This window comes from Aquarana catesbeiana, linkage group LG01 (genome assembly GCF_042186555.1).
Source record: "Aquarana catesbeiana isolate 2022-GZ linkage group LG01, ASM4218655v1, whole genome shotgun sequence".
NCBI lineage: Eukaryota > Metazoa > Chordata > Amphibia > Anura > Ranidae > Aquarana > Aquarana catesbeiana.
The window spans coordinates 379,432,988-379,449,583 of record NC_133324.1 but is presented as its reverse complement, the minus strand read 5'-3'; the positions used below and the strand labels follow the sequence as shown (position 1 = coordinate 379,449,583).

At 44.5% G+C, this 16,596-nt stretch overlaps 1 protein-coding gene across 1 annotated transcript; it reads left to right on the top strand.

Moving 5' to 3' along the window:
• The first annotated feature begins 12,803 nt into the window (after positions 1-12,803).
• Positions 12,804-15,086, top strand: LOC141120663 (uncharacterized). Its single transcript, XM_073611032.1, has 3 exons — positions 12,804-13,017; positions 14,303-14,462; positions 14,552-15,086. The coding sequence occupies exons 1-3, from the start codon at positions 12,804-12,806 to the stop codon at positions 15,084-15,086; spliced, it is 909 nt and encodes a 302-aa protein (XP_073467133.1).
• Positions 15,087-16,596: the final 1,510 nt, after the last annotated feature.

Below are 16,596 nucleotides of genomic sequence, written 5' to 3'. Positions count from 1 at the left end.
GCTTGTTCCTCTGTTTTAATTTTAGCCTGACTACTGACTTTATCGTGTCTGCGAACTTCTTACTGACCCCGTTTCACTGACATTGACTATACTGCTGACTGCTCTCCAATCAACTTTTCTAATACTGCTGCAACATGTTTCATATTCCATCATACTCGGTCTGTTAATTTATGAAACCAGTAATTCCTTTCAGAGCTATCATTGCACAGTATCTCTCCCATTTTTGGCTATTCCCTACATAATGGCTTGTTGCCTGCAACAAAGCATTAAGATGACATATTATTTAGGCAAATCACTAAGCAAATCACTAAGCCCACTGAAATCAGATTAAACCAATGATCTCCCAAACACCCAACATTTTTCCCTGCAAATGTATTAATATCTTTAGAAAAGTACCTGAGGTTTATTAACTATTCGCAACCTTAAAAAAAAAAAAAAATGATATCCTGTTCCTTTAAAACATGCTAAACAGCACAGTGCTTGGGCTGTGTAATTTGGCCCCTTCTAGCACCTAAAATACCTGGCTGATCCTGTCTGGTTCTGCCCTCCTCCCTGTAAACTGACCATGATTTATCATGGCTGCTGAGCCCTGACACTGTGGTCAGTTTACGTGCCTCCGTCATCCGCAGAGCTCTTCTCTGCTTTCTGTCTCTCCCTCCCCCCCTCCCTCCCTGCCTGTCAGTTCCAATGCCTGTGTTCTGATGCCTCCTCCCAGCCACCTCCTCTACTGCTTTTCCTGGTGGCTTGCAAATATTATTATGAAGTAACTTACACCCCCTCTTTTATCAGGATCTAAAGTAGTAGGTGTCCGTTGTTTCTTTTTTACTTCCAATCTTAAATTCCTTATCTCACAGTGGTCAGGTGACATTCCTCTGCTGGCCAGCTGATGTCAGAGGGTAATCTCAGCCCTTCCCACCGCATTCCTTACATCAGGGAAACCTAGCAGAGGAATTTCCTGTGACTGCTTATCCGTGCTGTGAGATAAGGTATTTAGGATTAGAATTTGAATAAAAACAGTCACATAGTACTTTAGATCTTGCTAAAACAGAGTGGATGTGACCTGGAAATTTATAAGTAGGCAACTCCTACCCTCATATTGATTAGTGGTTCCAAATTATTAATAACTACTGCAGTAGGGAACAGACACAAAAGATACACTCTGCACCTTTCCAAATAACTGTCCTGCTTTATTATGACGCAGTTGAAGGTTCTTATACACATGATTACTTAGGTATCACATTAATATTACAATTGTACATTTATGGTAACAAGGGTTGTAACATAGGCAGACCAATTCTAATCAGGACTCAAAAGAATGCAAACATGTAATGAAAACATTATTAGCGCCGTGTGCACAGTGAGGGCAGTGTGCAATACATACAAAATAGCATACAATTATATACAGAACTTACAAATTTCCTTAATTCACTGCGGCATTGCAGTGCATTGCTGACTGATGATTGGCCAAGCATGCACTATGACCCGCATGTTTGGCCAATCACAGCGCCGTCTGTACAGAGAGCGTGGGTGGCTTTGGCCTATTATGGCTCAGAGCGTTTAGTACACGCTGCTGAAAAGCACTCAGGTGCGCTACTAGTGTCAAATCCACCAGACTGAGGGAACTCTGGGTGTGCATGTGAATATTATCTTTACAATCCTGTGTAACAAAATTTATCAAATCAAACTGTCAAAATAAAAACAAATAAAAACAAATAAAAAACACAGATGTTAAGCCTTCAAAGTTGATAAATAGTGACAATGTGACAAAGTCCCCTTGAGGGATGGATGATTGAAAAAAGCGATTTACAAACAGTCCTGTAACCCAAGTGTGTAATTTCTTGGATAAAGTAGTCCTTTCACTAAGACCCAGGATCCTGTAGTGTAATGAAAACAGGTGGCCGCTTACCAGAAATGTGGGACCCCTGTTACGGGGGTCTTTCAGGCTCCAATGTAGCGAATCCCGCAGGCAGGAACAGCCAAGGAGGTCCTTCTATTCATACATCTATCCGCATACGATCCTCCACTAAAATCAGGATGGTAATGCGTCCCGTAAACTGGAACAGCTGATCCGAGGGAACAGCTGATCTGCTTGCACAGGCTCTGATCCTTTACATATGCTGTGGAATCTATATGACCGGCTTCGGATATATCGCTTGTCATGTATGAGAGAGGATTAAAAAGGGAGAAGGGCTTCCATGGTGTAGTAGGTAAAAAAACTTCTTTATTAAAACCAATAACACGGTCGGCATCAAAGTATTGAACAGAAAATCACAGGAACGAAAGTTGAGCAGTACTACCGCATTGAAGCTGGTCCACTACTGTGTGGTGATGTCAGGTTTCTTAGCTCCGCCCTACACTGCGTTTCTCCATAAGAGGCATCAGCTGGAAAAGGAGGCTGAAGCCAGACGTCACACACCACACTTTATAGGTATTTCAACAGGCAGGATGACACCGGAAACAAGATTGAGATTGTTTCTCAATCAGTTCATAGTGTGACCAAATCCTTAATAGATCTGTATATGCTGTTATACTATGCCAAATGTACATAATAAAACAATACCATTATCACAATATCGTTGCCAACAGGCAAATAAAATTAATAAAAATAAATAAAAGTTATTTTTATATTTATATATGGAAAAAATATTAAGGTTAAAAATTAAAAATTAAAAACAATATGTTATGACATCAATCAAAAAACATATGAACCAACAACAGCAATGAATGTGTTATAGGGACCTATGACCCAAATAAGTGGTTTAGTACACGCCCCACACTATATAAAGCCGCCTGCGTGGCAGCCTTTTGTAGTGTGTTGCGGCGGTGGAGAGATAGACAGAGAGACAGTGTCATTTAAATTAGATAGAGTGGGCAGGTGAGTCAGTTAGCTGCAGTTAGCTGCACTTACAGTGTATTGTGTATATATATGCATCCTAGGTGTTATATATATATATATATATATATATATATATATATATATACTGTATTCAGTTTAGCTAGATCTGTTCCTGTTATTCTCTTCCTACTGACAGGCAGGCAGGTGTTTTTACAGTATTTACAGCTACATTAAGAAAATTGCTGGTATAGTGCGCATGCACGCGGCGCTGAGAGCGGTCATGAACTGACTGGGCTCCGCTCACCTCCGGCTGGAAAGCTCAATTGAAAGCAACCAGGGACGATCGGACTGCCACCCGACCTCCACAAAGGTACTCGGGAGCGGATTATGCAGCGGGGAGCAGCAGAGAACGTAACACACAGCCACAAACCCCCCAGAACGACTCGGGCCTCCAGGGCCCAGCAGCTGCAGCCCTCCTCCTCACCTAAAATGGCGCCGGGGAGGAGAGACACTGCACGCGGCGGCGGCGTGCAGAAACAAACCCCGCAGAACACGGCACAGCCAGCCAAAGGGAATACAGAGCGCGGCAGCCCCCCAGCCATCCACCACCAGAATTGGACAATCCACCAGACGGACCAGGGAACCGCAGCACAGGTCAGTCCTCAGACACAGCACAGTCCCCTCCAGCCCAAGATGGCGTCAGCTACAGGAGATACTCTATATGGGGGAGGACAGAAACAGCAGGCTGCGGCAAGCTGCCCTACAACCACCTTCATGGCTGAAGTACACAGGGACCCCTTCTCATCTCAATCTGAGGAGGGGCCTTTATCTCCACGAAGCGAGCAGCCACAGCTATCCCCCCAGTCAGGCTCTCTGGACAGACCCCTATTCACTGATTCCCCAGCGTCCTCCACGGACAGACATATGGCAGAGATCGCTGAAATAGCCCTAAGCCAAAGCAGTGCGGCTTCCTTACAACCACCTGCACCCACAGAGGGATACTCAAGAGACACAGTACTCCTTGCTAGATTCTCGGCACTCCTGCAACAGGAACTATCCAAAGCATGCACTATAATCACCACAGGAATGAGAGATGATTTTCAAAACATAGGAGAGAGATTGGACACGATCGAATCTAAGATGGACGGGACAGTAAAACGTGTGAACCAAAACTCCAAAATGATAACATCCTTACAGGACCAATTGGATCAAGCAAACGCAAAAATCGAGGACTTAGAAAATAGATCAAGGAGGTATAACTTCCGCGTGCGAGGCCTCCCAGAATCGGAAACGGATCTAGAAGAATCGATTCACACCTTAATGAAACAATTGATACCAGACATCGCCCCTCATCAGTTGGAACTCGACAGAGTACATCGGGCCCTGGCGGCCCCTCGATCGGATGGTTTACCACGAGATGTGATAGTAAAGCCTCACTTCTACCGTATTAAAGAAAAAATTATGCAAGAGGCAAGAAATCAAGGAGACATAAATATCTCAGGATACCCGATCCAGATCTTCGCAGATATAGCCCAGACAACGATCCAGAAAAGGAGAGCATTGAAGCCGCTACTTAACCAACTCATCACTCGCCATATTAAATACAGGTGGTCGTTCCCATTTAGGCTGTCGTTTTTCTACAAAGGCAAATCTCATTCCTTTGCTACCTTCCAGTCAAGGGAAGCTATACTCCAGGATTTGGGACTTATCTCCTCGGAACCGCAAGAGAACAGTGCCCGGTTGAACGAAGGTCGACCTGTTTCTCCCCTGTGGTCCCAGCAAAGAAGATCAAGAGCCAGAAACTCCCCATCAGGCACCTGAAGCCAGCCTAAGACAATCATCTCACAATTAGGTCCAAGAGACCGTGATCCACATTGGTGGCTGGCAACCACACATAAAAATCCAGACATCTGCGTCTGGTAGTTCCTGAGTTTCCTGTTCTACACTAACTTAACAGTAGACATTACTAGAGGTTATAAACTAGGTTTAAAATGTTTCCCAGAAGGGAAGATGGCTGCTATTCAAATTTACACTATTGAATTTTTTCTTATTTTTCCTTATGTTTGATCCCAGAATAGAGAGAGGAGGAGAGAAGGGAGAGTTTTTCTCCTTTTTCTTTGTTTGTTATTGTCTTTTTTTTCTTTTTTTTCTCTCTCTCTCGCAATTTAGTGGTGGGTGGACCCGTTCGTCCCCCCTTGACGATAAAATAAATTTGAGCTGGAGGTGAACCACATGCCACTCAAGGTGAACTTGTCTCAACTGGACAGGGGAGACAACTTCACGATTATTACACAGGGGAAGTACAACCCCTGCAGTCACACTGAGATGCAGTGTGCAGGTGCCTTTTTGGCGCCCCTTCTACTTTATTTGATTTTTTTCTTTTTTCCTTTTTATTTCTTGGAACTCTCTTTTTTCTATGGGTTCCATTTGTTAAAACAATTAAACATAATGCATCATTGTAAATGTTTTGATAATCTTAACTCTGTCTCTTTTTCCTCCCTTTATCCCACCTACTCCCTGGATGCACTCCTACCCCACGCAAAGATCCACGAATATAACTCTGCAGACTTCCGACCAGATATCTCGCAACATCAAAAACGTGAGTACAGCCTTCCACATAAACACCATGACGGGTAGGAATAAAACTATTTACACTATAATGACACATAACACACAGGGCTTGAATTCCCCCATAAAACGGACCAAGGCCTTCCAACAATACCACAAGATGGGGGCAGACATTCTGTTTATACAGGAGACACACTTTTCACGAACCTCAGCCCCAAAATACCTTAGTGCAAGATTTCCGACAGTCTTCTTGTCTAACGGACCAGACAAAAAAAGGGGAGTAGCCGTTTGTTTAGCCAAACGGGTCCCCTTTACACCTACCAACGTGATAAGAGACAGGGAGGGTCGATACATAATGGTTGCTGGTAAGATTGATGAGAATGTGGTCACATTTCTCTCCTATTACGCCCCCAATAGGGATGAGCCGAACACCCCCCTGTTCGGTTCGCACCAGAACATGCGAACAGGAAAAAAGTTTGTTCGAACATGCGAACACCGTTAAAGTCTATGGGACACGAACATGAATAATCAAAAGTGCTAATTTTAAAGGCTTATATGCAAGTTATTGTCATAAAAAGTGTTTGGGGACCTGGGTCCTGCCCCAGGGGACATGGATCAATGCAAAAAAAAGTTTTAAAAACGGCTGTTTTTTTTCAGGAGCAGTGATTTTAATAATGCTTAAAGTCAAACAATAAAAGTGTAATATCCCTTTAAATTTCGTACCTGGGGGGTGTCTATAGTATGCCTGTAAAGGGGCGCATGTTTCCTGTGTTTAGAACAGTCTAACAGCAAAATGACATTTTGAAGGAAAAAACTCATTTAAAACTACCCGCGGCTATTGCATTGCCGACAATACACATAGAAGTTCATTGATAAAAACGGCATGGGAATTCCCCAAAGGGGAACCCCGAACCAAAATTAAAAAAAAAAAATGACGTGGGAGTCCTCCTAAATTCCATACCAGGCCCTTCAGGTCTGGTATGGATATTAAGGGGAACCCCGGCCAAAATTAAAAAAAAAAAATGACGTGGGGTTCCCCCTAAATTCCATACCAGACCCTTCAGGTCTGGTATGGATTTTAAGGGGAACCCCACGCCAAAAAAAAAAAAAAAAACGGCGTGGGGTCCCCCCAAAAATCCATACCAGACCCTTATCCGAGCACGCAACCTGGCAGGCCGCAGGAAAAGAGGGGGGGACGAGAGTGCGGCCCCCCCTCCCTCCTGAACCGTACCAGGCCACATGCCCTCAACATTGGGAGGGTGCTTTGGGGTAGCCCCCCAAAACACCTTGTCCCCATGTTGATGAGGACAAGGGCCTCATCCCCACAACCCTGGCCGGTGGTTGTGGGGGTCTGCGGGCGGGGGGCTTATCGGAATCTGGAAGCCCCCTTTAACAAGGTGACCCCCAGATCCCGGCCCCCCCCCTGTGTGAAATGGTAAGGGGGTACATAAGTACCCCTACCATTTCACGAAAAAAGTGTCAAAAATGTTAAAAATGACAAGAGACAGTTTTTGACAATTCCTTTATTTAAATGCTTCTTCTTTCTTCTATCTTCCTTCATCTTCTGGTTCTTCTGGTTCTTCTGGCTCTTCTGGTTCTTCTGGTTCTTCCTCCGGCGTTCTCGTCCAGCATCTCCTCCGCGGCGTCTTCTTCTCCTCGGGCCGCTCCGCACCCATGGCATGGGGGGGAGGCTCCCGCTCTTCTCTTCTTCTCTTCTTCTCTTCTTCTCTTCTTCTCTTCTTCTTTTCTTCTCTTCTTCTCTTCTTCATTTTCTTCTCCGGGCCGCTCCGCAATCCATGCTGGCATGGAGGGAGGCTCCCGCTGTGTGACGGCGCTCCTCGTCTGACAGTTCTTAAATAACGGGGGGGGCGGGGCCACCCGGTGACCCCGCCCCCCTCTGACGCACGGTGACTTGACGGGACTTCCCTGTGGCATTCCCCGTGACGTCACAGGGAAGTCCCGTCAAGTCACCGTGCGTCAGAGGGGGGCGGGGTCACCGGGTGGCCCCGCCCCCCCGTTATTTAAGAACTGTCAGACGAGGAGCGCCGTCACACAGCGGGAGCCTCCCTCCATGCCAGCATGGATTGCGGAGCGGCCCGGAGAAGAAAATGAAGAAGAGAAGAAGAGAAGAAAAGAAGAAGAGAAGAAGAGAAGAAGAGAAGAGCGGGAGCCTCCCCCCCATGCCATGGGTGCGGAGCGGCCCGAGGAGAAGAAGATAGAAGACGCCGAGGAGGAGATGCTGGACGAGAACGCCGGAGGAAGAACCAGAAGAGCCAGAAGAGCCAGAAGAGCCAGAAGAACCAGAAGAACCAGAAGATGAAGGAAGATAGAAGAAGCATTTAAATAAAGGAATTGTCAAAAACTGTCTCTTGTCATTTTTAACATTTTTGACACTTTTTTCGTGAAATGGTAGGGGTACTTATGTACCCCCTTACCATTTCACACAGGGGGGGGGCCGGGATCTGGGGGTCACCTTGTTAAAGGGGGCTTCCAGATTCCGATAAGCCCCCCGCCCGCAGACCCCCACAACCACCGGCCAGGGTTGTGGGGATGAGGCCCTTGTCCTCATCAACATGGGGACAAGGTGTTTTGGGGGGCTACCCCAAAGCACCCTCCCAATGTTGAGGGCATGTGGCCTGGTACGGTTCAGGAGGGAGGGGGGGCCGCACTCTCGTCCCCCCCTCTTTTCCTGCGGCCTGCCAGGTTGCGTGCTCGGATAAGGGTCTGGTATGGATTTTTGGGGGGACCCCACGCCGTTTTTTTTTTTTTTTTTGGCGCGGGGTTCCCCTTAAAATCCATACCAGACCTGAAGGGCCTGGTATGGAATTTAGGGGGACCCCCACGTCATTTTTTTTTTTAAATTTTGGTTCGGGGTTCCCCTTTGGGGAATTCCCATGCCGTTTTTATCAATGAACTTCTATGTGTATTGTCGGCAATGCAATAGCCGCGGGTAGTTTTAAATGAGTTTTTTCCTTCAAAATGTCATTTTGCTGTCAGACTGTTCTAAACACAGGAAACATGCGCCCCTTTACAGGCACACTATAGACACCCCCCAGGTACGAAATTTAAAGGGATATTACACTTTTATTGATTGACTTTAAGCATTATTAAAATCACTGCTCCTGAAAAAACGGCCGTTTTTAAAACTTTTTTTTGCATTGATCCATGTCCCCTGGGGCAGGACCCAGGTCCCCAAACACTTTTTATGACAATAACTTGCATATTAGCCTTTAAAATTAGCACTTTTGATTTCTCCCATAGACTTTTAAAGGGTGTTCCGCGGCATTCGAATTTGCCGCGAACACCCTAAATTGTTCGCTGTTCGGTGAACTTGCGAACAGCCAATGTTCGAGTCGAACATGAGTTCGACTCGAACTCGAAGCTCATCCCTAGCCCCCAATGTCGGGCAGGTAAACTTTTTTCAAAATATGCTGGAAGTTGTAGCACCCCACTTAGTGGGACACGTGATACTAGGTGGAGACAGCAATACCTCCCTGGACCAGATTCTTGATAAATCAGACCCCCGAAAATCGATCCTGAAACATACTCCTAAACAAAGCAATAAGCTAGCACGCTTACTACATAGCCATGATCTTATCGATCTCTGGAGGGACACTCACCCCACAGTACGGGATTACACATTCTACTCACATGTACACAAAACGTACTCCCGCATTGACCATCTACTCACGCTGTCTTCCCTGTTACCTTATATCTTGACAACGAAAATAACTCCCATTGCGTGGTCGGATCACTCAGCAGTCCAAGTTACTTTGTCAGACCTCTGGTCTAAGCCACGTCATTCGACCTGGCGATTGAACGAGTCACTACTGAGTGATCCTGTAATACTCACAGAAGTGGAAAAAGCCATACAACAATATTTTCAAGACAATAAGTCGTCAATCTCCTCCCCAGAGATGATATGGGCAGCCCACAAGGCCACCATACGTGGCAGACTAATACAGCTAGCTACTAAGGTCAAAAGGGAACGCACACAAGATATCGAACAACAAGAGGAAGAGTTGTACAGACTAATGCGAGAACAAAAATCAGACCCACGCACAGATTTGAGGAACAAGATAGACATAGCCAGAACAGCATTAAACCTTAGTCTCACTACAAAAGCAGAAAAATATGTAAGATGGACCAAACATCGCTATTACACAATGGGAGATAAACCCAATAGGCTATTAGCAAGAAAACTCAACCCTAGACCATACAATCCCGCGCTCCCCAAATTAAGACTACAGACTGGACAAGTGACACAAAATCCTCAGCTTATATTACAGGAATTTTATAAGTTTTATTCAGAGCTTTATGACTCCCCTAAAAACAACTTTAGTGAGGATAAGGTGGAAGGATTCCTAAAAGATATCCAACTCCCCACACTATCTATAGACCACACAGAGGTGATGGAGGCAGAGTTCACAGCGAATGAAGTGGCGGAAGCTATAAAATCCCTGAACCCGTCGAAATCACCGGGCCCTGACGGATTTTCGGGCCACTATTACCGTAAATTTGCGGAAACTCTGGTTCCACACCTTTGCTCTTTCTACAACTCACTAAGAAAGGGATCCCCGTTGCCACCTCACGAAAACAAGGCCTTTATACATGTTATCCCTAAGCCTAATAAAGATCACGGAGACTGCACGAACTACCGCCCCATTTCGTTGATTAACGTTGACCTTAAAATACTGACAAAAATATTGACAACCCGCATGAACTCGTTTATATCACAATACATACACCCAGATCAGACAGGATTCGTTCCACATAGACAGGCCCCGGACCAAACCAGACGCATTATCGATATAATTACTGCCTTGAACTCGGGCTGGGATGGGGGGGGGAGGAGAGGGGCATTATTGGTGTCATTAGACATACACAAAGCGTTCGATTCGCTATCTTGGGACTACCTTTTTTGTATCCTAAGGAAATACGGGTTTGGACCACAATTCCTGACCATTCTTAAAGCAATCTATTGCGACCCCACGGCTAATCTTGTAATAAAAGGCCATCAATCCCAAAACATAAAAATACTCAGAGGGACTAGACAGGGCTGTCCTTTGTCCCCCTTACTATTTATCTTGGCCCTAGAACCACTGGCCATCAAAATTCGTGAACACAAGAATATACTGGGAGTGCGCTGTGGCGAGCGCGAACACAAATGCGCATTGTTCGCGGATGATATACTATTACTTTTATCATCCCCGGTCACCTCCCTGCCTAATTTGCAGGTAGTACTGAGACACTTCACAGAATTTACGGGACTCAAAGTAAACCACACTAAATCACAGGCACTTGGGGTCTCCTTGCAGACACATATAATTCAAGCCCTGCAACAATCATTCCCATTTAAATGGCAGAGAGAGACATTACCGTATTTAGGTATATACCTGACTCCTACTCTGACAACATTGTACAGACACAATTACCCCCCCCTTTTTAAGAAAATTTTAGAAGATCTTAAAAAATGGTCTAATAATTCCCCGTCATGGCTTGGAAGGCTGTACTCGATAAAAATGAATGTTTTGCCAAAGGTACTATTTTTATTTAGAACTCTTCCGATAGCAATAATAAAAAAAGACATACAGAAATTCCAGAATAGGCTATTGGACTATGTCTGGGGACATAAGAGACCTAGGGTGAACAGGCGAACACTATATACCCCAAAATTGAACGGGGGCCTGGGAATGCCTGATTTACTTAAATACTATCAGGCGGCACAAATGGCTCAATTAATTAGATTTCACACACAACAATCTAAACCGCTCTGGATGTCGATAGAATCCTCTCCATATCCAGACAAGGAGATTAGTCACTTTATGTGGATGAAGGCGAAAGACAGGCCGATAATCTTGTGCCCAAGTTTGTCGTTCTCATTAGAGTTATGGGATCGACTGGCAGTTACCTACAAGTTTAAATCCCAGCACACCCCCCTAGCTCCGATATTTGGAAACGCTAGGTTCACCCCGGGTCTCCACCCCAAAAATTTCTCGTGGTGGACTAACAAGGGCTTGATGCGTATAGCAGACTTTTGCGACCATAGAGGTGCCTTGTCGAGAGTTTCCTTACGAGAAAAATATGACTTACCAAATTCGGAACTTTTCCGTTATACACAGATATCACACTTTTTGGCAACATTGAATCGCACCTCAGATCTCACTACCTTTTCCTCAATGGAAAATCTCTGCAGGACTTTCGACAAGCACACTGGTCACATATCAATGATATACAACATCTTGGCCTCGACCTCCCAAAAATTATTTTACATGCAAAAATGGGAACAGGATATGGACACAGTCCTATCATCTGAAGAATGGAGCAAAATAATACAAAACGCATCTAAATCGATTATTAATACCTCCTTGATAGAGGCGAACTATAAAGTTTTGATGAGATGGTATATGGTCCCGGAAAGGATAGCGACCTTCGTCCCAGGGGCGTCCCCCCGGTGTTTTAGGGGATGTTACTCTGATGGCACCATGTTCCACACCTGGTGGACATGCCCCAAAGTGAGGAGATTTTGGATACGAACATATAACCTTATTTATTCCCTCACGCAAGTGAATTTAATTAAATCGCCTGTGCACGCACTGTTGGGACGCCCAGTGGAGGGGGCATCAAAATCAATGCGCAGACTTATAGCATTTATATTTATGGCGGCCAGAATCTCGATAGCGAAATCTTGGAAGTCCTGCTCAGTTCCCTTTTACTTATTAAAAGCAAAACTCTCGTGGATAATGGTAAATGAACGCCTTTCGGCAATTTTGAAGGATAAGTTAACTAGATTCAATAAAATATGGGAACCCTGGATCGGATATCTTACAACCTCATAGGATACCTGGTAGGCGAAACATTACACACTTAGTAGGAGTGCATCCACCCCACACACCACTCTCTACCTCCCCTCTCTACTCACCTCTCTTCTTCTTTTCCTTTCTATTTTATTAATAGTTCTTGTACTACGGCATTTTCTGTTCTTTTCCCCTACCTCTCTTTCATCTCATTCTGCTAGGAAAATGGGCGTCACGGGCCCCTGACGCCTCGAGGAGGGGGGGGCATGCGCGAGAGCCCAATTATTAGATTCAGCCCGGGTTCACACCTATGCGAATTAGATGCGGCTTACAACGCATCCAATTCGCAGGACATTTTAAACTAGGTTCATTTGAATGAGGCTGGTTCACATATGTGCGATGCATTCGCACTGCGCATTGCACAAAAAACGTGTGCGTTTTCTGGTCATTGCGGTGCGAATTAGAAGGCCATTATCTTCTATGGGCACGCACCTGATTCGCAGCTGTGTTGCGTTGTGAACAGAAATGATCTCCCCTCCTCCTACACCTCCCCCTCTTCCAGTTCCTCCCCTGTCTGTTTTGGTGTGGTGACCGGAGCAAGCATGGCCAAAAGGGGTAGAAAAGTTTCAGCAAAGGCGAAGGAATCCGTGGATTGTGAGGAGCTGATCAGACTTGTGAGGGATAAACCGATGATTTATTGCACCCGGCATCCTAAATATAAGGACAACGTTGTGAAAAAACATGCATGGCTGGAAATTGCCAGAATCATCTTGCCAGAGTGGAGCATGTGCTCATCCCAAGTTCAGGCTGCCAAATGTAAGTTTTTTATTCCCTTTCACTACCTGTAGATGCTGTCCTATTGTTTAGTTATGTTGGCCATTTTTATTCTAATATTATAATAAACAACAGCGTGTGTTTGCCCACAAATCCATACCAGGCCACATGCCCTCAACACTGTGCACATAACGGCGTCAGACAGCGACGGAGGGGTACCTAAATTAACTACTAAGCTAAGATTCGCTTAGGCTAGCAAAAGAATATACAATGCAAATGTTAACAACATTATTTTTATTTAACTAAACCAAAATTATGAAAAAAGCATTATTTGTTACAGCACACCTAACTTTGTCAAGGCCCTGCTAATATAATGCAAACCAATACACACTTTTTCTGATTAGATAGAATTCATCTGCCAAGGCACCTCCCCAGCTGGCGACATAAAGAAGCTTTAAAATTCACCACGAATATGTGTACCACTAGTGGTGCCCCTAGTAACATTCCACTGTGCCGCCTCCATGTTATGGCTCAGGGAATCCTCAAATAGATATCCGTCACGTTCACGCACATAGTTGTGCAGTGCACAGGCTGCTTTAACAGCACTGATAGCATGGTCAATACTCAGATTTATTGAAGTATGCATGAATCTCCACTTATTGCATAGTATCCCAAATGCACATTCAACTACTCGTCGTGCCCTAGTGAGCCTATAATTGAACACTCTTTTTTCTGTTGTCAAAGAGTGACTAGAAAAAGGCCTGAGCATGTGCTGTGCAAGTGCAAACGCTTCATCTCCTACAAATACATGTGGGAGGGAATGATCTGTTGTTCCGGGCAGGGGAGAATGACTGGGCAAGTCTAGTGTATTCTCACGCAGCATGCGGCCAAATGAGGAATGTGAAAATACACTAGAATCCGAGCTGCTGCCATAAGAACCCACATCAATATAAAGAAATTTATAATTTGCGTCTGCCACTGCCAATAATACCAACGAAAAATATTTCTTATAATTAAAATATTGGCTACCACTAGCTGGAGGCTTGAGGATGCGGATGTGCTTCCCATCAATGGCTCCCAGACAGTTGGGGAAGTTGCAACGCTGCCAGAATAGCTCTGCTACCTGCAACCATTCTTGTTTGTTTGGCTTCTTCATAACCAAATCCTTCAGTTCTTCCCATATGACTAGGCAGGTTTCATGAACAATGCCACTAATAGTTGATTTTCCAACCTTAAATTCAAAGTGCAAACTTCCAAACGAATTTCCTGTTGCTAGGTACCTAAAAGCAGACATAAATAAAATTAATTTTATTTTTATTTTTTTCAGTGCATTACTTACAGACAAGGTGGCGCAGCATGCGTGATGCTTACCGCAAATATATACGCCATCTCAAAGAAGCAAGGAGTGGCTCGGGGGCAGCGCCTAGGGTACCCTATATGTTTGCCAAGGACTTAGATTTTCTGCAACCCATTGTGGAGATGAGGGAGTAAGTTTTCATCTAAATCATCTATGTATCTGCAACCCTCTTAACTTTGATTATGCCTAGTTAAGTTACACTCTTTATTTTATTAACAGGACAGAAGCTAGTTGGGAGGAACAAGATGTGATGGATGACCAACTGGAGGCACAACCGGAGGACCAAGCCCAGATTAGTTTGGAAGAAGGCCCAGAGGATTTGTCACAAATCCAAAGCTCCTCGAATCTGTGGGAAACCAACCCAGATGAGCAATCTGCAGAGGCTATCCCTGGGCCCTCCTCTGCTCCTGCACACATTGCTCTGCCAGCCAAAGTGCCACGGAGGCGACCACCTCTATCGCAACCTGACATAAGTGAGCGCCTACTTGAAATGTTGAAAAACATGTCTGAAAAGGTGGATGCTTTTTTATGTCCGGATACTATACTGGCGCTCAGTTTTGTCCCTCTAATAAAGAAAGTCAAACCTGAGCGCTACTTTGAAATGCGAAGCACTATCGAACAAGTGCTGCACTCCTTCTCAGAGCCACGTGAGGAAGCTTCATTTCAAGTGCCATATGTGCCACCACCAAGACCTCCCCTGAACTACCCCCCGATACATCCACTACCCAGAACAACACCAACCTTACCCCTATAATCCCCCATCCTATCCTTCTAGCTTTGAAAAGCCAACCTCCATATATGAAGTTAGACACAGTAACATTCCCTATCCCATCCCATCTCCAATTCCTTCAATCAGGCCCCCCCCTCCCACAAATCCTGGTATGTATGTGCCAAGTCAACATGCGAGGCTACACCAGATCCCAGCACTGCCCGTGATGACCAGGCTTCCGCCAGTCACTACTCCACTGAGGCCCCTTTTAAAAAAACATATCACAATCTGTGATTTCTGAGGTCTGTCCAAGGTTGAGGACCAAGAGGACACATGTTTGTAAAAATATGTTTAACAGGCCTACTTGAGAGACATGTATATTTTTTGTTTTTGTTAATTTATGTTGGCTACATGTGCCAAATTTTTATTTTATTTTTTTAAGTATACTTGAATAAATAATTACTACGCCAACTTTTGTCGGGTTATATATTTAGAATGACACATGTTTGAAAATTTATAACTAAAAAATATTGCATTCTCCTACATTCACATGACAAAGGACATCAGTGGTGAAAAGTACCTTTATGTGATCAGTAATCTTTCAGCAGGCTGGATACTTGGTCTGTAGCACGTGTTCTGACGCTCCAAGCGAGGGGAGATTAATCCAAGTAATTCGTCATAACTAATTCAAAAATGAGTCTTTTATTAGATTAGTGTATGAAACCAATTTTTACATACACTTTTCTAAATAATAAGATAAGTGTTTAAGAACATTCTTATTTGTAAGAAGGCCTGTATCCTTTATCAAAATAAAAATGCATGTTAAAGAAGTGGCATAACAAAGAAGATCTAACGTCATTTGCAGTTGTGTCATCATTTGGACAAATGTTTAGCCACTGGCAGCTGAATTTAACAATAACAATTGTCTGGTCACAAACTGGACAACAAAATGTTTGGGAATCCCCCCACACAAAGCACCTTGCCCTCATCAACTTGGGGGCAAGGTGTTTTTTGGGGGGTGGGGGGGCACAAAACACACTACACATGTTAAGGGCATATGGCCTGGTTTGGTCCAGGAAGGGGGTGCTCACTCCCCCCCTTTTCATGGCCTTTTAGGCTGCATGCTCTGATAATATTCTGGTATGGATTTGGGGGGGGGGGGGGGGGGGAACACCACGATTTTTTAAATTATAACACTGACATAAAGTCACACACATAGGTTAGACTTGATGGACCAGTGTCTTTTTCAAAACTCCCCTACTATGGAAATATGTTTTTAAAATTATTGTTTGTCCAAAAAATTACTCACCTAGTTATTGACATGCGCGTGTAATCAAAAAATTTTTCTTCATGCCCACGGAGGTCTTCATACAGGATCATGAACTGGCCTCTCTCATCCCTATTTGCTAGTATGGGATGCACCCAGTATCTTCTTCTCCTCCTCCTTCTCCTCTTCTCTACTTCAAGCAAGATTGCTGCTGTTACAGCAACAACTGTTGGCATTATCATAGGCAGAGCAGCACACATTTTGGGAACAAAAATAACCCACACAATA

Coding starts and splice junctions, on each gene's coding strand:
- LOC141120663 (XM_073611032.1), top strand. CDS start 12,804: ATGGCCAAAAGGGGTAGAAAAGTTTCAGCAAAGGCGAAGGAATCCGTG. Junction 13,018..14,302: donor CCAAGTTCAGGCTGCCAAAT/GTAAGTTTTTTA, acceptor TATTTTTTTCAG/TGCATTACTTACAGACAAGG. Junction 14,463..14,551: donor CCCATTGTGGAGATGAGGGA/GTAAGTTTTCAT, acceptor TTTTATTAACAG/GACAGAAGCTAGTTGGGAGG.